Source organism: Cuculus canorus, chromosome Z (genome assembly GCF_017976375.1).
Source record: "Cuculus canorus isolate bCucCan1 chromosome Z, bCucCan1.pri, whole genome shotgun sequence".
Lineage (NCBI taxonomy): Eukaryota > Metazoa > Chordata > Aves > Cuculiformes > Cuculidae > Cuculus > Cuculus canorus.
Genome location: NC_071441.1, coordinates 60,741,693 through 60,765,357, shown reverse-complemented (window position 1 = coordinate 60,765,357; position 23,665 = coordinate 60,741,693). Strand labels below are relative to the sequence as shown.

At 35.8% G+C, this 23,665-nt stretch overlaps 1 protein-coding gene across 2 annotated transcripts in view; it reads right to left on the bottom strand.

The window, feature by feature from the left end:
• Positions 1-23,665, bottom strand: part of ADAMTS19 (ADAM metallopeptidase with thrombospondin type 1 motif 19) — a 140,272-nt gene that overhangs the window by 69,759 nt on the left and 46,848 nt on the right. For both annotated transcript variants that reach the window (XM_009562964.2, XM_054054832.1), the window contains one exon: positions 17,834-17,877. In XM_009562964.2, coding sequence (XP_009561259.2) covers positions 17,834-17,877 — 44 coding nt within the window. The remainder of the gene's footprint in view (positions 1-17,833; positions 17,878-23,665) is intronic.

The following is a 23,665-nucleotide window of genomic DNA, read 5'->3' as shown; positions in this document are numbered from 1 at the left end:
GTGCACAAGAAGTTGGGAGAGGACACAGCAGGGACAGTTGATTGCCACTGACCAAAGGACTATTCTGTACAATATGATGTCACACTCTGCAATAAAACTAGGGAGGAGGCTGGTGGGCAGGGACACTGCTTGGGCACTGGCTGGTGGTGATCAATTTGTTTTCATTTGCAGCACTTGTCTTTCTTGGTTCTCGTTTCTCTATTTGTTATTTTCTTTTTCATTACAATACATTACAATTACCATCATTATTATAATTTTATTTCAATTAGTAAACTGTTTTTATCTCAACCACAAATTTTCTCATGTTCACCCTCCCGATCCTCTCCTCCCATTCTGCTGGGGGATGAGGGAGCGAGCAGCTGCGTCGTGCTTAGTTGACGGCTGTGGTTAAACAACTACACTGATGATGGCTATCCTCAGCTGGGAAGAACTTGTTGGCATTACAGAAAGAGAATTCCCAAACTTCCTCTGCCCATTGCTGCTATTAACAGAAACCTGTCTGATGTTCTCCGGCTTTTTGTAGAGAAAAGAAGCTCCCTACCCTTCTTTTGGCCTCTAAAACAGCAGGTTCAAGTACATTAGCAATATCTTTCCGTACAACAATGTGAGAACTATCAGTTGCTGTCTACTATCATGCCTGTCCCCTAGTTTGTTCCGAAAGAACTATACACATCACAAGTTTCATGCCTATTCTGCAGAAGAAGCAATTGGCAATAGCAGGCATTTTCAACAATGCTCAGCATATATCACCAAAAATGTTCTTATACTTGGCATTCCTTGAAGGGAATTGATTATGTTTGACCTTATAAAGTGTAACATATGAAACATAAGACCTGCATTTAATTTAGATTAAATTAGATTTCTGATTCTAGAAATGTCCAAAAGCTTCAAAGGCAATTAATGCTTTATGACTTTTCCCCTATTAAACAAAGTCAACTTCATATGTGGAAGCCACATCCAACAACAGCTACTGGATGTAAATCACCCAGCTACTAGATGTGAACTAGCTCCATGTCTTGTCTTTGGTTATTAATTTCACCTGTAGAGAAAAAGAAACCGACTTCAGTCAGCAGCTGCTCTTGCTTAGTTGTCTCTACATTAGGTAAGAGAGGGAATTTCTTCTTTAAATATATGTACGTTCAGGGCTGCTTCCTGTGGCTTATTAACACAGCTGGAACTGCTCCAAGGTTAAATCCACAAGAAAAAAAAGCCAAGGAACAATTGCTCCCTTGTTATGATTAAGGTATTCCTAGTATATCCACGGTTTCAACATACAGCTTCAAATTAAAACAGTATCTGAAAAGCATTGGCTAGAAGGCAGTAACATCATCTCACTGACAACTTAAGGAAGGACCCTGTTATTTATCTATAAATAGAGCACTGAATCAATACGTGCCAAATATAAAATATCCATATTAACTCATTCTGCAGATAACTATTGCTCAAGTTAGTTCAGATACATGAAATATCAATTAAGAGAGTATGTTTTACCATTGCGTCTGAGCAGAATCACATAAGGGACTATATTTTCTTACCAAACATGTAAATACACAAATGAAATAACATGCTGCTTGAGAAAAGTAGAACTCTTGCCAGTGTCATAGCAGTGGTCTGTTGCTACCATCATTACTGCTACTCATAGAGATACATATTTAATTCTACATAATATAATAAATGATCTTTAAATTTTTCTGGTTTCTTAATGACATTCTCATCATATCATCAAATTGCTTATTCTTTCAAAGTAGGCACACATTTATAACTTTTCTGTTGGAAAGCCATGATTGAGCTCACAGGCATGCTACGCAATACACATTACCAACTAAAATATCCAAACAAATTTGTCAGCTTTACCTACTCATTCGTGGCCTGCTGCCCATGGCATAATTCCACTACCCATATTAAAAGGCTACTTGGCAACACTGCCTACAGGAACAAAAACTCCACAGTAAGAAATCCCAAATCACACTAAGAACTATGCAGTCAAACCTACAAACATTGCTCTTTCTTACAGTGACCATACAACATGCAAGTATGTCTTAAACATGTCTGCATTTGTAATACTGCATTCTAGAAGGCCAGGGAATGGTTATTATTCCTCCCTTTGGAGTGATCCAATGAAATAGAGTTCATATTCTGAAAGTTATAATCACAGAAAATACTTAACAAATTTAAACTTTTTTTCATCCAAACTTCCTCGGTTTCACAACCCATTCAAACTTTGTTTGCCATGCCATTACCTGTGAGCTTATTCTGAACTCCTTTTCTCATAGCTGCTCCAAAATCTACTTGATAATTTTAGATGCTTTTAAAAGAGACATACTACCGGTTTAACCTAATTTCACATACTAACAATTTCATCTATAGATATCAACTGGATATCACCACTACACATTGCTGAGCTATTTCACAGCTCTTCTATTTTGGGAACAGTAATAGTCAGCCCATCAGATTTTCTTTTTTATTTTCTAGATTATAAGGCAATAATAACCACTAGAAGTACAGAACAGGTTTCTGTAACATATTCTTTTATGGAGAGGGATAGATTACCCGCATATCCCTTCTACTACTGATAAAGACCCAAATCTACCTGTATTTCCAGTCCATATGAAATCAAAATTTCATAAAATTCCAATACATATGTTACATGTCCAACACCTGAAAACATGACCTGAAAGAACTGAAAAGAGCATATGTTTGTACAGCACAGTTCAGGAGAAAAAAAGATTCCACTTTAAAGTATTTTTTAATGAACAAGTATCTTATACTTTCCTTGTTGTGCTACCTATCCGGTAGTGATAATTGTTGAATTTGACCAAGATGAAAAAAAGAGAGAATCAGAACCAGAATTCCTGGTTCCTGCTGCATTCCCCGTTGTTTAGGTAAAATAATGGAGCACACTATTACTGCTGAATGCATACAAGATATAATTCCAAGAATACCGAAGCTGCTCCTGAACTTTATGAACACTGGATCTATTTTTATTAAATTAGTATACATACAACTGATACTGATTAAGCACATACAATGAATAAAGGTAATACTTATGCATGGAATTTTCTGCTACATTTTCTACACCAAGCTTCATAAACAATAATATAAAACACTGATGCAATATAGGTAAGCCTGAATTGGACAGGAAGCATGCAAAAAAACTCACGATGATTTGAATCATTAAATTTAGTCTTTAGAAGGTGCCATGCAGCAATAGAATCCCGATAGCATGACTTTATTGATGATGCAGTAACCTAGCAAGCAATGGCAACAGAAATGTAATTTTATGCCTAGGTACATCTGGCTTTTGATTCAAACAAGTATTTTAAATTTGAACTGCCAAATCAATGGACCCATGAGCATAAATGATAGTACTTAACTGGACTTGATTATTAATCTAAGAAATGATGGTTTTTTAGCAGCCCAGACGCTTTTCTTAAGAAGCAGAAGAAAAAAGCTTTTTCACAGAGCTGACACTTAGAAGTCTAATTAGCACAAGCTGTTCTGAAGAGAGTCCTAGACACTGACAATTTCTAGGAAAGTAAAGTCTTGTTAGTTGTCAGTGAATCAGCAGCCCTTAAACATGACAGCAATCAAAACAACACAGATAATGAACAGGAATTTCAAATGCAAACAGAAAAGCCTAGACATAATTTAATTTTTTTTCTTTTTAAAGTGAGAGTTATCACTAGCAATAACTATACCAGTACATGTGTGCACATACAAACACAAATGCACATACACACTGATGCAAGACATCAGATAAAAATAATTAAAATAATAATGAAACCAAATCAACTTCTGCTGCATTGTACACCAGAATAACTCAAACGTTATTCACCTGTTTTGTTAATGATTGATGCACATCTTAGAAAAACTAACACTTCCATAAAAATACCTTATCATTATCTAATAAATATGCCAAGTGTAGTAGGGATCCCCTGACCTAAAGGCTTCATACATGCTGTCATCTTTAACAGCCAGCAAAACATTTATTCTCCGAGTCTGGGTATTCCTTCTTAATCTGCCTCAGAGTGCATAACATGTCCTTGTCTATAACACTGAATGCCAAATAGCTCCAGAGTGTGATTCTGTAAAACCATACATTTTTCTCTTTTTATGAAGACTTCACAGGGGTATTCTAACTCAAATATAAAGATCTCTTCATCTATTCAAAGTCATCTAGACTTCCTAGATCTGTCGGCCATCTCAATGAGAAGCTAAGAAGCTCTAGCACATTTAGAGACTCTTCAGGCAGAAGCCAACCACACCTCTACATGCCTCACCATCTCCTGTTCTACTGCACTCTTTCTGACAGAGGTGTTTGTAGTCAAAAGGTCAGTTGTACCATAGGTTAATAAAAGACCACCATTATGATTTTTCTAAGCTCTCTATTATTCCCTAGTCAGTCACTTTACCCAGCTTATCAGCGACCTGTCCACTATCACTCTCTGACCTCTCTCCCGAGCTGTAACAAAGCCCATGGTTTCACATATACAAGATGAAGCCTCTACTTTTTTCCCCTTAAGATGGATTACTTGTACTTGGTAATACTTAACTTCATTTCTTCTTTCGCTTTCAGTATCATTACATTCATCTATAGTTCTTCTTGTCAGCCTTATACTGAAATATAGAGAATGTTTCAAACCACATGACAGGATAATCAGGCCATGACTATTCCAAATACTTTTTGAAGATAGAAGGCTCTAAAGTTAAGTACAGCTCCTTCTAATGTAACTATTTCCCATCCCTTGTTTTTCAACTGTAAAGCAACATCTGAAATAAAATTTCTTAAAATTTCAAAGGAAAAAAATTAAATGAACAATATACAGTAACATGGACACTGAGTAACGCCAGTATACTTTTCTAACCTTTTAACTGACCCCCTCTTTTCTTTTTTAAAAAATGGCACCAAGTGGAAAACTTGTCCATAACAGTATGTGTGAATTAGCAGAAGATACAGACATAAAAGAAAGCTGAATACTGTAAAATGAAAGAAAAAAGCCATAAATTGAAAAGTCACAACTTCCTTTTGACTTTCTTAAGCACCTGTAATGTAGAAATTGAAAAGAACTTGGTTAGTCTGTGTATAATTGATGTTTAAGAGGTCCTAACTCATACAGTTCAGAAGAAAATGTCAAAAATCACAGTGTATGGAGTACTATGCAATGAAGATTTTCTTTCCTTCACAATTTCTTACTGTTAATATGAAAGAAAAATCAAATGCAATCTTTCGAAGCAGTAAGTCTGTCTTCTAAGAAATTGAACTAGTTTGATCCATTACTCCAATTTCCTCAAGTCATGATTTGCATAAACCATTTTTCTAGGCATTTGTTTTACATGGCATAGAAAATTATTAATAACCTTCATCTACATTTAGAAGTGTATCTTTTGGACAGAAGTAGAAAAGTCTTACACAATCAAGACTTTCAGTCCTTAAATTACAAGGGTGAATTGTAAGAGTGCCTTATGAAAACTTCATGGAATTCTCCTGTATACAATCAAATAAGATGTGACTTTTAATACGAGACACCTCACTTCTTTGGCACCAAAACAGAACAGGGCTTTCCAAAGTAAAGCAGAACCTTGTTACTTAAAAAGTCAGGAACAGGTTTCAATCTGAGAACCAGCCATTTCAGAACAGCTCTCACCAAATACATGCATAAATAAATTCACCTTGAGGATATGCTTTTCACTGATGCATTGGACAGACATAACAAATACACAGTTTACTTTGAATGAATATCACATGCCTCAGATTATGTAGTTGGTGCCCATTTCCTCCCATGAAACTATGATTCTGTGTGTTCGCAAAACCTTGTACTCTACAGACAAGACGGAGAAAATGACAGTGAATGCTGTAGTACCCCACAGGAATTATTTTTAACAACTCAAACTTTCTTGCTATATTTTCCAGCTTGTTCTACAATTATATTTCCTTTAGAGGCAGGCAATGTGACAATGTTGTTCTGCAGTCTTTCAGGCTGTACTTGTAGCGTTCTTTGACAGCCCCTTCTGGGGCACAGGGAAAATCTACTTGTGCTCATTAGCCATTTACAGTCCTCATGATATCTTAGTATACATCACTTCTGATTTTGGGATTAGTTGTAGCGAGAGAGAAACAAGAATTTACTCTTCACAAAGAGAAGCTTTTATTATTGTCCGCTACTTTCTTATACACCCACACAGAACAAAAAAAGACCACTAAGAAGAAACACGTTTTCAAACATTACGCTGGATGGAAAAAAACAGAGCTTGAGTACTGCTTTTCTGGGATAAAATTAACCCTAACCTAGGAGCTAAGGGACGACTGCTATTAATGGATCAATCACAATGCCTAGAAAATACATAAGACCAAGCATATATTTTCTTTTTCTTATTCACCTTTATAGCCAGATTCACTACCATGCCTCATCGGCACCTACAGTTGTATGAAGTGTTACAAGATGGTAAGTGCGCATGTGGAATGAAGGCTGTATCTATTCCTTTGACTGTCTTTATATTTCTGTGTATATATACACAGACTTCTCCTTTTCCCCTCTTTTGATCCTTTAGATTTAGTCTATTGTTAATTTTTCTTCTCCACACCTGCTTTATTTAAATAAGCTTGTTTATTTTTTAAAAAAAAAGTTTACATTTTTGTGTATGCTCAATAAACCCCTAAAACAGAAGAAGGGTCAGATGAGATGGACAAGGGTGATGGGCTTACAAAGCTGAGGAAGGAATGTAGGGATTGACTGACAACAGCTGTTGCACAGAAGGATAAATTTACCTCAACACAAAAGGGATTGGAGGGTTTGTTTTAGATAAATGCGTGTATCAACTCATTGGATTAACTGCTTGTGTAAATGTTTTCCTCTGAGTTAATCAAAAGAGTGTGAATGGCTTCTTGAGTTAGCCAGCCCAGCATGGGGTAAGTGCATAAAAACTGAACAACTGCCAAAACTAACTTTAAAGAGAGGACCGGGCTTGAGCTGACCTGAACTCACACATTCTTTCCCAGCACCTGTGGATGTCCAGCATCATAACAGTAAGCATATAAAGACCAGTAAGAGGAATCAGGTTGGTACTGTGAACCAACTCTACATTGCAATGGTTATACTGTGTTTGCACTCTGATTTCCATATGTTGCCATATCACCCTACTAAACCAAAAGTCCATGCAACATCAAATATCTTCAGACAAGTAAATCTGTTTTAAGTATTAAAACCACCTCTGTGGGATATCTAATAGAGCCTGGTCAGAGAGTATTGAATTCTGATACTCTTGCATTTCATTGCTGCCCTCAGAGGATATTCTTTGAAAGGATTGAAGCAGAAGATTTATACTGATACATACACAATCCACAGAGATTGGCACTGGCATAGGTGCCCAGGGAAGTTGTGGCTGCCCCATCCCTGGAGGTGTTCAAGGCCAGGTTGGATGGGGCTTTAAGCAACCGGTCCAGTGGGAGGTGTCCCTGCCAATGGCAGGGGAGTTGGAACGAGACGATCTTTAAGGTCCCTTCCAACTCAAACCGTTCTAGGATTCTAAATATTTTAAACAGCCTGACAAACAGTGAGTGACTCATATCTCATATATGTCCATTCAAAAAATCTGTAAGGAATAAATGGCATACATTTACTGTGACAAGTATTTAAAACCAGTTATCTTTCACAGAAGGAGAGGAACCAGTTAATTTTATAACTCAGTATAAAAACTTAGTGCAAAACTTTTTAGGGGCTTCAAAACTGAGGTTTCTGCTACAATATGATTTTAAAACAAAAAGTAGGAATCACAGACTCTAGACCGAATTCAAAGGGAGGTAACTTTGCCAAAAAGGCAAGTGACATTTTAGTTTGCCAAGAATACCAGAGGAGTATAAGAAACTGCAATCTGAATACTTGCTAGCATTAAGAAACACAATCTGACCTCGTTTATGAAGATGATTTTTTCTAAAAATTTGCTCTAACTTTGCTATTATATCTTTCTTGCCACTGCCAATTGGCTAATTTTATTTTTTTTTTAAATATAAGCACTATATTAAACATACTTTTATAAAAACATAACATATAGAAAGCCTTAGTCTTTTGAAAATATTTTAGATGTCTGGGATACATTAAAAAAAAAAAACAATCCAACATTTTAATTTAAAGTATATTAAAAGAAAGCCTTATCATTTAATGTCAAGTCCCTGGCTCAAGAGAACAGGAAGCAGAGGACACAGAACAGCTTGTTTATGAAAATGCTCACGTAAGGGTGCGTTTTATACTTCCTATACTTCCTAGCTATGTACAGTAGGCCTACTTTAAAAGTTCCCCTAATTTTTCAAGGTCAGTTTTGAGGTGGTCTTTATTTTCTAAAAGGAAATGTGACATAATTTTTGCAACCTTAAAAAAAATTGTGCTGATCTCGGGACTGCTTATAGCAGACATCAGTAGCACATCTTCTTGGAAAAATGGATTAAATAGCTGTTTCTTTATATAGAAAAGACTGCCTAGATATGGAAGGCCAGTTTAACTAGTGTTTTTTTGACAAATGAGAAGAAAGGCAGAGCTATCTTGAGAAGAGTCTTCCATCACGCCTCTTTTCAGTTAATTTAATTTAAAAATTTAATTAAAAATTACTGTTATCTCCAGATATCAATCCTGTTTTCCATCTTCATTAGTGCAAATAAGCATATGTTGTTTTATGCTGTATTAGCACACATGATGAAAGTGGTTATGTTGCCTAAGAGCCAGTGCTAACTCCTTGTATTTTGACAAGTTAGATGTAGATGTATGAATCACCCGCGCCTCTCTCCACAAATATGGAGATTCTTTTGTTTCCTCTTCACTTAAAGGACCTATGTATCACTGCCTATCCATCCATTCTTCAAAATCCAGGGAAAAACAAGCATTAATTACATGGTCTATCTAATTCCATCACTCTGATAGGTGGGTTTTTTTCCAATATATAGCTATGGGACACAGAAACTGATACATTAGTCGCAAGGAGCTACCTGGTTTCTCTTGTTTTTAAAAAAACTGCCAATAAAAATCAGTGAAATTTTCTAGTGCAAAGTAGTATAAGAGGTCAACTACTCTATTCAAATATAACTTTGTAAACATTTCTTTTGAAGGAATGAAAATGCTGTACGTGTGCATATGTAAAAAGAGCTAAACACAAGACTAACAATGGCTGCCTACCTAGCGAACATTATTTTACAGCTATATATTTCTCATGTCTTTAATTTGTAAAGCTTGACACCAAATTTTATTTTTCATTCTAATTGTATACGTGATACATGAAAAGAAGAGAAATTTTTTTATAAAACTAATACAGGGTATATGTCAGTATTTTTATAGCATTATTATAGCATATATAGAGAGTAACTGATTATCAATGCATGATTATTTATGGTAGCCAAACCATGCACATAGGATTTCATCTAAATGTTTTTCACATAAAAACAACCTATAAAATATAAGTACTGAAGTTGTAAAATCCAGGAGACAATGAAAGATATTTTTAAGAGCTCACAGCTGCTGGAGCCTGATTCAGTTTTATTCAAGACTTTAGATTAATAAAATGACACAAGACATAATTCACAAGTCAATGAAAAATCATTCACTCATTTCTCTCTTGCAGCATGATTAACTAAAACTGCAGTTTTTCTTGTGGTTAAAGAACTTTTCCCAGCAGAGACCTGAGCTTGGTTAAGCCATGCCCATTTCAGTTCTCTGCTTTGTGTCTTCATCACCCTTCCCTAGCCTTGACACGAGCACATCTTCTGTACCATGGCAGTATTGCTCTGATGCTATACTGATTTTTCATCTTTGAATGTGACAAGAGCAGATGAAGGATTCATACCTGAAGTTAGAAAGTACATATTATTCACAAGAAAACCACAAATTATTGAGATAATTAGCTGGCGATTTCCTTTTGTTTTCTTTCACACAAAGCAAATACGCACTGCATAATATTACATTCTTTTGTCCTTATTTGGGAATGCCTTCTTCTGATGGACACATGTAAGTTCAGAATCAACAGAGAAAACAATACAAAATAAATACAAGAATTTACCTAGAGGTGAAGTAGTATAATCCATAGAAAGTGGCAAAATCATATTATGTTTTCACAGAAGATTACAAAGAACTATGGATGGTATTGAGCTATATTACAGGAGGTGAAGAACTAAATTCAGTAATTAGACATGCATTTGTCTCTGTCAGAATTTAAACATATGTTAACAAACATCATAGCATATCACCTAAATGAAAAAAAAGCACAACAGAATGTACCTGACCTGGTACATGCAACAATAAATAGCCATGAGTCTGAATGGGTGTAATAGTTATTATTATAATGTATGAAAAATCACTTATCTCAGAGATACTTCAAGATAACCAAAATATTTTTTAAAAGTTTATTTCTTTAGCCACTGAGGAATGACAGCACTTTTAATACTACATTAACTATCCGGTATTTATTTTAAATTTATAACTACTAGAGAAATAACTACTATTAAAACAAACCATAAATACTAACACTATCAACATAAAAAATTCTGTTCATCAAAGAAGTAACACCAAGAAAGTTTCATTCTCAAAAACTACTATTCCTTGAATGTGATTGAGCACGTGTTTTGTTCCACATTCTTCTGCCTTTCTCAGAAACTTCACCGAGCATGTATAATTCAGTTGACAAGAAACAAACAAAAGAATCCTTTCTAGTGAACACAAACAACACAGGCCCTCATTAGCATCGCCTAGAAAAAAGAGACACATGCTGCAGAATCTGGTTCTGATGGTAGGGAGGGCCTGGAAGAGGGGGGACAGATTTTCATTTGCTTCTTCAGCCCAGTTAAACCAAGAACGCCCACTGAAAACACAGTGTCAGCACCTCTTCTCTCTTTTCTCTCCCTCTGGAGAAACACAGTACAGGGTCCTGACCTCTCTAGCCATGTGAAGCAGAAAGACTAACCCTGCCTACGCAGCTTATGTCTCTAGCACACAGAACTAGGTTTAAAAAGAGCACGAGCAAGCTCGCACAGGAGCTCAGCCACAGCAGCATTTGGCTTCGCATGAGAGGGTTCACGCTACTTCTCAGCACACCATTACCACTCCACTAGCTAGATGGGCTAAGGACAGCTACACAAGAGTAAAATAGTGATTTTCTAGATAAAAAAAGGGACACCAGATGGATACAGACGAGGAAGCAGAGGGAAACAGACTTAAGCTTACTGCCCCAGCTCTGCTGCCTGTGTTCTGTGCAACATCTTTGGCTGCTTGTTCACTGGTAACAGGTCCTAAGCATTTAGCTTCAGTGTTTCCAGCATTAACCTCCACTGAACAGTGATAGCCTGCCCAATTCCCGATTTCTGTCGTAATCTCTTAATGCACAGAGCTGAACCAAACCTTTGTCTCAGGGGACAAGTTTGGGAGGAAAAGGCCAAGTCCTTTGTACAAAAGATTACAGCTTTCAGGTTAGAAAATAAAAGTAAATAAACGTATCTTTGGCATTTTGCTAAGTTGGATGGAAGACATGTTCTTTCACTTCATTTTGTTTTGTGGTCTTTATTGTGTAGATGTTTGTCTGATTCCTTACTGGTCATTATTTGTATCCACACTATTTAGATCCTTTGCAATAGAATGAAGTCCTGATGCTGCCTCGATTTTCCACTATCGTTTTTGTCTCTGCAACACTAGCCTTTAACAAAGCTAGAAATATATAGTAGCATAGTATCATAGTATAGTTAGCGTTGGAAGGGACCTTAAATATTATCCAGTTCCACCCCCCCTGCCATGGGCAGAGACATCCCACTAAATCAGGCTGCCCAAGGCCCCATCCAACCTGGCCTTGAACACCTCCAGGGATGGGGCAGCCACAGCTTCTCTGGGCAACCTGTACCAGTGTCTCACCACTGTCATGGTGAAGAAATTCTTCCTACCTCTAGTCTAAATCTGCCCCTCTCCAGTTTATACCCATTCCCCCTGGTTCTGTCCCCACAAGCCTCTATGAATAGCCCCTCCAGCTCTCCTGTAGCCCCTTCAGATACTGGAAGGTCGCTATAAGATCTCCTCTGAGCCTTCTCTTCTCCAGGCTGAACAAGCCCAACTCTCTCAGCCTGTACTCATAGGGAAGGTGCTCCAATCCTCTGATCATCTTTGTAGTCCTCCTCTAGACCCGTTCCAACAGCTCCATATCCTTCTTACGCTGAGGATTCCAGATCTGGACACAGTATTCGATATTAGGTCTCACAAGAGAGGAATAGAGGGGTAGAAACACTTCCCTCGACCTGCTAGCCACGCTTCTTTTGATGCAGCCCAGAACACTGTTGGCCTTCTTTACTTTACTTTACTTTACTTGTGCTACAGCATCCCCATAAAACAATCTGACAAACATTTTAAGAGAGCTATGTTTAGAGATTGCAATGCCAGCACTTTATTGAAAAATGCTTCCTAGTAAACATTTTAGATGGAAGCACGTTTTGGGAAAACAATGTTCCTATAGCTAATGTTTTAAGTGAAAATGGTATTTGAAAATACATGACAAAATCGTACAGTTTCAGGTTTTTAAAATAAATTTTGTTTCTAAGGAAACCTTGCTCTTTTGTGACATCATAAGATACAAAATATTGTTTGAAAACAGCATTTAATTACCTTCTCTACAGGAGATCACAACCAGAGCACTGCATTTACTCTCCTCTGATATCAATGAAATGCTGGAAACTCTGTTTCATACAGCATCAGGAGAGCTCCATTTACTACTCCAGAAACAACCCATAACTTGGGATTTTAAAACTAAAACTATAAGCAAATGGTATCAGCTTTAGATGAATGGTGTTTGTGCAGAATAATATAGGTGTGTCAGCTGGAGATTTATTTAAAAAAAGAAGCCTCACTCTGCTGCAGTAAGAAGATAGTATTGAAACAGACAGCTGCCGCCACTCTATTTAAGGCAAAAGCTGTCTTTGAAATGACTCATAATTCTGACATATTAGGTTAAATGGAAATCAATTTACACATGCCAAGAAAATTCCTAACCTTTCTTTGATAGAGGCATGTTTTTTTTAACTGAATGCAGTAAAAGCTTATGGTAACTAAATGTGGAAATACTGCTTTTTTGTTTTCCAGTTTGTTGTAATCTGTGTTACTAGGACATTTTACCAGCTACCGTAAATCTTTCAAAACATTAATTATGGTCATAGCAGTTTACAAAGCACACGTGTTGTACACCTGCAGAAGATATTACCTGAAGAATCAGACAGCATAAGACAAAGGACAACACAAGGATTCAAGTGCTCAGTGTCTAATATCTGGAATGGTCTATCTTCAATAAAGACCTAGAAAAAAACCAACTACCAGCAGGAACTGCAATTAATATATGCTATAGGATAATATTACCAAATCAACAGCCTTCAAACAGTAGAATAGAATTTTTGATGGCAAGTTATTTTCAAATTCTACATGTTCTTTTAGACAAAATTTACTTGGAGCTTTACCAACTTACAATGATATGACCTTTTATATTTTCTTAAAAGCTATGCCATAGGCACTAGAAATACAGATAATGAAAAAAGCTGAATGGAGAGGAAGAATACGCTGGGTTCCCTGCCTGATTTTGTCCCTTGCCTATTCATTGATCTTGTGTGGATCATTCAGTCTATCAGTACTTCCAGGTATAGCAATTACACTCATTCCTACACATTTAGAAAACCATTTTGAGATAACATAGCTGTGAGAATAAAACTATGCATCTTTGAACATTTTCAGGGCAACAGAAGCTATCATGAACTCCGCTAGAATCTACCCATCAACCTAACCTACTGCTTTGATGCAACTAGTGAGCTGCATGGAAACTACAAACAAAATTTTACAACTAGTTAAGTAATGTTTCTACTAAGACTTGCTGAGCCTCCTTGCTGGCACAAGGAAAGGCTGGTAAAGGAGGCTGAGGGATGCCAAACTATGGCAGCGAACAGCCTCCACGGTAGTCTCAGAAAGGACACGGGCTCTCTTAGATGAAACAGTCATTCCCTCAGTTCCTGAAGATTAATGAGTCTCCAAACTGATGCCAGCACAAGACCAGCATCATTATACAATCAGCCCATGCCTGTAACATTTGATACTATGAACTCTCCATTATAGCATTTCCACAGAAAATACTGGCTAGCAGCAAAAAAAAAAAAAAAATGTAATCCAAAAGAAATATAACTCAGACTGAAAATTTTAATTGTTGCCGTGGAAAGGTAGACAAAGAAAGGGAAATTCAAATGTGCATACACTTGCTTCATGAACTAGTCTTCCTGTATTTATTTTTTAACCTAATCTTTAAAGAAAGTAAGAAAAGATCTGCTGATTTCTATCTGCTGGTATTAAGATTTGGGCGATAACCCACTAACAAGTTGTCCTATGAATCACTGTTCCTTTCAGTTACATATATATAATAATACTAGAAGATGCATACATAAGAGGAGTACAGCATGTCCTAGATGCCAGTTTACATTTTGCACTGATTCTTTTAGTATAGGCTTAATTTGCTGAAAATCAACAATTGAAATATGTCTTACATTTTTCAGAAATTCATTGAGACATCTATACTCATAATTTTACTTATCTTCAGCACAAGCAAAAGAACGTTCAAAATCACCAGAATTTTAAAAGATCGTTTCCTCTGACAAAGCTAGCAAAACCTGTTCACAGGACAGAAATGCCATGATATGTAGTGCTATGAAGTGTTAAGATATTTTGTGCTCTATCACCAAGATAGCCAGAACTTTTTTTCCTAATGAAGAACATAAAAATCTGACAAACATTCCAAAACATATTTTCTATCATTATGGAAAAAACCCCAAACTTATATTTTTCAACCTTACATGCTTTTGTGAAGAAATATTTGGAAGATTGGCACCATGTATTTTGTTTCAAAATCAATGATGAAATTATATATTTCTAGGGAATTTTGACACATGTTTTTGATTTTGAGTAAATATTTTGCCTGGTTAACTGAGTTATTGGTTAATGTTATCTTTAAAGCATTAAATCTTCACATAAATCACTTTGTTATTTTAAGAAATAATTAAGAAGTATTGATTGAAGAATGCATAAGGCCTGTTCTTTGAGTAGAACAAGACTAGAAGCAGAGAAAAACATTTTATTTATTTACTTTATTTGCCCCTTATTTACATGTAAACTTTGTCTATATAATAGAATATTTGCATTTAGGCAATTTGGTGCAAGTGGATACTCACATCAAGTCTAAAAACTGTGAGCCTTGGCATTTTACGAATAAATAATAAAACCAGTATTTGCCCATTTATTATCCATCACTGAGAAGAACTATGATCCAATGTGACAACCCTTTCCAATAATGAGGTCTGTCCTGTAAATGTTCCTTTCTCATGACTTTCATTTCTGGATTGTGTAATGTGCTACAAAGCTCACCTTGACTGTCTCACATACATGTACTATTATGCTAACGTGTCACAGAGAGTGTCTCATTCCACTCTTTATGGTAGACAAAAGTCGGTATTGTGGTGTATTCCTTTGGGGTTTTTTAGGGGGAAAGAGCGACAAGCTCTGGACAGCTGGGAATTGTACAGTTGATACTACATCAGCATTTGTCATACATTTTCTTGGGAAGTTCTACAATTTACAGCATGTTAAACTTCCCTGGAACGTGTTGTCTCCCTCTGCCTATAAACATGTTGTATGAAGATCTATAGTAAGACCAAACTGCTTCTCTACGCCTTTCAGCGAACTTTTAGTCAAGATCTAATCTATGACTGCAATCACCATTTGGGTTTACCTAGGGAAATCAAAAGTAAAAGAAAAGATGCCAAAAGGAAATCACCATCTACCCACATCTACTTTTCAAGAATTTTGCATACAAACCTGCAATCCCAAAATTGTTGGTGTAATATAACCATGACAGTAAGACAACTTAAAAAGCCTCTTCAAGAGAAATGCACCAAGTTCTCACTACTTTTTAAACACTTCTCTTTAGATAATGTCACAGATGATAGTGGTCAAGAGTATCAGAAAGAGATTATGTTCCTGAGAGTGACCAGGGACCCACGGTACTGTGAACGTGCATGCAAGAAATGACGCATTGAATTCATGGAAAGGCGCTATATTAATCAGGAAAACTAACGAGTAAATTAATATTACTGATGGAACAACAGGAAAAGAATGACCTTAGCTTTTGTGGCACAACTGTAGCTATATAGAAAGAATTACAGATATGAACTATGTTAGAATTCCTGAAGAAAACTCTAAGCAACAATACCCATAGTGGGAAAGTCCACCACAGCCATTCCACAAAATACCAAATTACACAATAAAGGTGTCTACTTCATCTTGCTTATCACTATATTAAGACTGCAAACTCTTTACTTCCTGTGCAATTACAATCAATGCACTGCTTCATTTTCGAGTTACATCCACACTTCTTCATCACAGAAATGTGAGTGACTGATACTGGAGCCAGTTCAATCTTACATCATTTACAATTCTATGAACAAATTCAGAGATAAATTGTCATTCTACTACCTCCAAGCTTCAACTAAAGAGAAACATTTTTCAGGGAAAATCCTTGAATACGCTCACTTCATCTGTGAAATTCAGACACCAGCCTATCCTGACTTAGACAGTGGAAATACTCCAGATTTTATTTTCAGCTTAGAAGACATCTTGTCATATTGTTTCCTCTTTCAGCTGGAAGGAAACATTCTTCCACTTACCAGACAAAAATAAACACCTCTGAGCATGAATCACTTATACAAAATTCACCAAAAACCAAGATACCAAGTAGTGGAAGAGCACTATGAATTCTTAACCACTTAACTGCTGAGGGAAACATTCCATCCTTCATTTAGAAGGACTCTTTATTGATATCCACCTCACAGACATGCTGATATCGACTTAGGATGATACAGCAGTAAAATAAAAAAAAAGACTGGCAAGAAGTGAGGGAATACAGTTTACATAAGAATTCCCAAACCTTTACCACTGAAATTAAACCGGGGAAGAAAAATCTACTGCTCCTCTACCTAAAAGAAAGGAAAAGCATGACAATAGGTCATCGATTACTATCACCCTAAACTTACTGAAACAATTTTTGTTCTGATGCTTGTATTTACATAAAGAATTTTTAGACTTCTGTGAGCCAGAAGAAATTCTAGTGTAAAAGCATGGCATGACATCCTTCATTTATTGTCATGCTTTTTACACAGCATTATGACTGAACAGAACAATTTCTACATTTTGCTGCCTTTTCCACCAGACCTTTACACTGAAAAATCATCTTCCCAAAAGGATGTGAACTACATTAATGACTGTGCATAGAAAAACTCAGTGCAGCTAGCACTCACTTTAATCAAAGATGTCAGAAGATGCCTTGTACAAGAGTTCACATCCTGTATTCCGCATTACATAGCTCATAAACACTCTATTACTCTAGTGTATCACATTATATTCTTATGGAAACTTTTTAAAAACAACATAGTCATATTTTCATCAAAGATAAATCCACTGCCTAAAGAAAGAACTATAAACATATATTTTTAGCTTCATATTCTGAATTAAGAATATTAAAACAATTTTGTATTAAACTGACAGTGAGATTAAAAAGAGAAAAGTTTTAAAAGTTTGCTCTATGAATGAGATAGGAATATTGCACTTAAACATATTATTTTGCTGGAAGCACACACAAATCTAACGAAATATCACTGTCATTTGAGATGTATTTTCTTTTTAGCTAGGCACAGCTATCAATCACGATGCCGTTCCCATCTTTTAGCTTCACATCTATACTTATGTAACTCTTATTTTATGAAGTGGTTTATACACACAGTCTCTTACTTTAATTTACTTACCAACAGTATCACATGGTTCGTCTTTATGTACACAGAAATCCTTCCTAGAATTGGGGGGGAAAAGAAAAATGTTAAGCAAGCCAAGCTGTTGGACTGGTAATGACTGTGTGACCTATTTACAAATATTTTGTACGGCTTAATGAATAAATAGAGAACACCATTATCTCAACAAAGAGCACAGGGAAGCAAAGGCCAGGATTATCCAGAGCACTTACGCATCAGAACAGATTTAGGAGTAGTCAAGTGACAAAGCATGTACCATATATCTAAACTACCTTGTACCTAATTTCTGTTTTTCTCCCCCATGTAAGCATCTTGAAATATAATAAGGTTAAGGTTAGTCTTTCTTTCATTTGAAATGAAAATATCTTCAGTGCTTAATTTCAGGTCCAAGTGCAGCATTGTAATTCATCATTTAGATCAGAGATAGAAAGGGTTTGTGCTAAAAAGTCAATGGTTAAATGGCTAAATCGACCAATAGCAATACATTCTGGAGAAGCATTTCTGCTAGGGCACCACATTCTAGTAGTGAAGATGTAGAAATTAACTCACTTCAGAAGCCTATGCTATCTCCAACACAAATTTTAGTCTAGCTATAGCTCTATAAATAAGACTGCCCAATTGCATGAGCTGGAATAAATATTTCATCTCTGTGTCAAACAACACCTGTTTGGGATTAATTTTAAATACACACCTATTTTACCTGGTCCCAGAGACACATGAAAAAGGTACAAAAAGCAAAGGAAACACTTCTTTTTACTGGAGTATTTGTAATTCATACTATCTTTCTATTTTGAGTAAAAATAGGGCTGCTGAGATATACATGAACCAGGGAGGAAGCTAATGGTGAAAAAACAATGGGAAAACCCTGGGCGTAGCATCTAGGCAAAATAAAACCTCGTTACCTGAACATCATTCTGACATGTACTCAAAGAAAGAAGGTTTTGCCCTTTAGCTGTGCCACAGAGTAATGATCTCTGTTTTTAGAGGAGGACCATACGGGCCAGGGACATTTCATTTTTTTTATTCCGTATATGAAGCTACAGGAATTGTTTGGTGCTTGAGATGAGGGAGTAGGCTAAATGATACTTACCATTTTTACAAATGTAAATACTCCAAGAGCTTTTCGTTTGTTTGTTTGTTTCCCACAGACTATTCTTACAGAGTGATTTAGACCCAAAAGCAATCTCAAGAGACTGGAAAATTTCTGACACTTGTGAAAGGCCACACAGCCAGAGACATGGGGCTTATATAGCTTTTGATTCTCCAGTCAGCATTGCCAGATAATTACAGAGTAGAAAAGCAAAACCAAAGTGCTAGAAACAGATCTTGCAAATAAACTGATAAAGTCTGTGAGGCAGGGGAGGGCCCTGGAAATTGAGCTAAAGATGGTGAACAAGAAAATACAAGAAAATATAATCAGATGCAGAAGGAAGTTTTTTTATTTTTTCAAATCTGCAACAAATTGCGTTAATGCACTGGGTTGTAACACAGTTCTTTGTTTTGTCCTGCAGGACACAAAGGACTTATTGTCTTGTTAAGCAACACGACAGAACACTTAGAAATATGGAACTTGTGGTGAAGCAAGAGAACATGACAAAGATTTTCTTCCACACATATTCATACAACTACCATAAATATCAACTGACAAAACAAGTGAAAAAAGAAAGTATAGAAGAACATCACCTGACAATTTAAAACTGCCAATACTCAAAAGGTTTCTGCTTATGTAATAGCTGTGTTCTCATATACTTACAGAGCTGTTTTTGTTTTGTTTTCCCTTCTCACTGCCTCTGACTAGGGTTATGCTATGCATCCAGAGGTTCATTACGGCACTTGGGGAAAACAGTACTGCTATGATTTGGCAAGAAGGAAGTACAATAAACCATTCTTAGTGCCTGATTTACATTGAAAGAATGTAATACTTCCTTTAATGTTCAAGAATATGAATGTGTCACATATATTTAAGACTAGGCCTCTTACTAAAGATTTAGAGCTCTGCTACCAATGACTCTCACAGAAATCATTCTCCAGTTTCTACATGGAAATTTAAATATTCCATCATATTATAATGAAGTTCCTATGTGCGTATGTAACATATACACATATACATACACCTCTACAAAAATACACCCCTCCCACATATACGGAATTGTCATACTGAAACTACACAAAACAAATGAGAGGATACAGACTCTTCCAAGTAACAGGAGTTATGAAATAGAGCAATAAAATATGCTACGAAGCCCACAGGAAAGACACTGAGATTATTTGCCTTTGCACTTCCTTTCTCAACAAGAGAAAGATACACATATTACCATTAATTCACATAGAAGCTCTTGCGGCATAAGTTAATAACTGAGAGTAACACTGAAAGCATGAAACTGGTTAAAGCACATGGAAGTCCCTCCCCTTCTAACCACTATCCAGCATGCAACTTCCATCAGTCTAAATGGTTACTTTGCATGCATATGGAAGGGAAAGCAGGTCCTTACTCAAGTGAGAGACGAGGCGCTTTCATGAGATTTGGGACTGATTTCTGAGCTGGAATGAGTTGGCTAAACCCTAGAAAATAATTCTAATTAAGAATGGGTAAGTACTAATCCATTGTTTCAGAGAATTATATTTAGTTAGTGCATTTTTAATCAACTGCATCTAGCCTTACAAAGGGCATTCACAGCAAAGACTAACTATCCAATTTCCAAATATAAAGTAACTCATTAAATTTTGTTAAAATACATCCTGATGCGTAAATAGGATGCACAACAGAAGACATCAAGAACAGCTGAGGAAGCCTAAACAAGAATCCAGATTTATTTTTTATGAATAGTTTGCAACAATTTCTCATTTTAGATAAATTTAACACTTGTTTTAGGTGTACTAGTCAAACGACCTATTTCTTGTCCAAGGTGATTTACCATTTCAATCCATACATTGGATTGGAGAAAAAAAGAAACAGAAGAGGATGGATAATGGATTTTACCCATCTACCAAATCTTCATCTTGGGTTTCACCCTACTTGCGATTTCACAACTTGTCCAATGTTCATAATTTTGAAAAAAGTCAGGTAAGCTTGAAACTGCAGTCTAACTCCTGCTGTTGTCATTGACTTAAAACTTGACTTGTTGTCTAAGACTTAAAACTTTTTAAAATATATTTGAGGTGTATTGCCCAAGCAACAAATTTTCTCAAATCATAAGGCTTTTCTAAAGAATAGTTGCAATTAATGGACCCTGTGGCAAATAACATTCTCGTCATACTGCAAATGTCTTCATTGTCGTTATTCACTTAGGATACTGCAAATGTCTTCATTTGCAGTGTCCTAAGTGAATAACGACAATGCTGCAGATGTTCTTCTCTCTTCATGTAACAGGATATTCTGAAATTATTCCAATATATAAACTAGGCACATATACGCCAACTAAAAAATGCATTTCAAATTAAAAAAAAAAAATTAAAAAAAGAAAATGAATTTTGGAGTTAATGAACCACAAGATAAATTACACATTTACGATTCAGTTGAGAATTTAAACAAATGGACAAGGTACTAATGTAAATGCTATTTCAGAAACTGGTTAGTATTTTGAGGGTAAACCTCAAGTAAATAGGTATGCAGTAGACAATGTATTTTAGCAAATCCAGAAATACTACATTTAAATGTTTTAAATAGTCAACAGATCACTTAGATTCTGCAAAGTTGAACTGAGACTAAAAATGATAATATAAATGGCCTTCTTCTAAAGTTCATGTGTCATACAAACTAAAAAATAACAGTTCAGAAGTGTGATAAGTGCACTAGTGACTGAATCAAATGTATAGCTAACATCTCAAAACAGATATAGACATGCTGGGAAGCCAAAGAGGTGTTTTTGAGTGGAGTCCCAACAGAATACAGAGGCAGTGTTAGCATTAATAATCTGGAAGCAAACAAAAGAGAACTACTGGTAAAGGTTGAAAATTAAATGAGCTTTTGTAGATCTTTCTAAGTAAGAATGAAGACAAAACAATTTTTAAAGATCACTTATCTGAGTTAATTTTATTTTAATGTAGCCAAAACTTGAATACTAAAGCTGATCAGATACAGCAACAGCATAGAAATGAGCATTTGAAAACAGGCAATAGAGATGAACAGCATCCCTGCATAAAGATGCAGGAAAGTATCAGAAATGGCACCTGTACAACAATTCAAACATTATTGTGTCCAATATTGGTGCTTAAGCTTCAAAAAACAAGTTGGAAAATAAGAAAAAGTCTACACAGGGAGGAGCTTTCTAACAGCTTTTTAGTAGCAAAGGCTACTAAGAGATCCATGGTTGAAAGCTGAAGAAACTGAAACAACTGTGACACTGTTCTGCTTCCAAAACCAGCTAACCTTCCTTTCTTTTAAATCATTATTTCAAGACTGTCTTTCTTAATTACCAGAAAAATAAAATGTAAAGATAACTGATTGAATTTTTTCAATTGCACTTGAAAATCAGAGATTTAAAATTCAGTTTAGGTCCATGTAATGCTATGTAACACATCTGTACAAGTGAAAAGAATGTAAGTAGCCTGAGTTCTAAAGCGCAGAGGAATAAACTGAAACAGGTAATTTCAGGCAGCTTTTTCTCATGTGGACTATTAGAAGCACTGTCACTTTGTAGAATCAAATACCATGAACTTACAGAAGAAAAAAAAACAACTCCAAAACAAACAGAACAGCATGTGACAACTTTAAATTAGTGGGATTTTTTAAATAGACAATTTAAAAATGTATCTTAAAATTAAAGTGATAAATACAGGACATTATGGTTTTATAGAAAAAGACACTTTTGATTCTAAAGTATGACCTTTTTGCATTTCCATCCTTCTTTCTGCATCTACAATCCTATCAATGAACATGTAATAGTAAGGGCGCATGAGATTTTCATGAACTCCCTTGATGCCTTGATGTCTACCTTTGATGTCAAAAGGAAAAACAGTAAACACTGTAAAACTTTGCAGAAGTATCATGAACACTATTGAAATTACAGTAATGACAAAGTAGGAAGACAAAATTAAGAATAATTTCATTTCTCACAATGCACTTACAAGAACTCCCTTTCTCCAGAGCTGAATCTTATTGGAAGTTTAAGGTCGACAGTAGCAGCTTAATAACCCCATCTCCATCCCTTTACATTTCAACAATTTGGGACTGCCAAACACCATTGATGTGACGCCAATGTTAGTTCCTGTTCAGGGGTCATTCTCAGTCTTCCACTTCAGACTTTCTTATGGAGGTATTTTTGGTTCAAACAATTATTATCACAGAGGAAGTAAAACATAAAGTCAGGAAAAGATCTGTATGTCCTATGTGCACAGGAAGGTAATAGCAGTGCTTAAGAAATTCTTGTCCAAGCTTTGGGCAGAGATTTGTGAGTGTGGAACAACTGTAAACGAAACAATATTTAGCAAATCTAAGTTCTGTTTATGCTATTGTCTACTTTTATAGAACGAGTTACTTTCCTACACTGAAAATACATCGCCAGAGTCTTGCCATTTTATATCACCCAAATACTGCAGATCAATATGAATAAATAGCTGATGTACACTGTGAACACTGAATATCACTGTCTATCTGCTGAACACTAGAGGAATCAGATATCTACTTTATATCAAAAGTGCCTGTGCAAATGGCAATTCTGAGAAGAATAGAGAATCTGATTTTTTTTCTTTATGAATTATTTCATATTTACATGTTTTTCTAAAAAAACACTGTGACACAGATTGATGTATGCACTGGTAAAGCAGCATGATGTATAAGTTTTAATTGAAGGTAGATTCTGCCTCATTCTTGTATCCTTTTTTTTAATT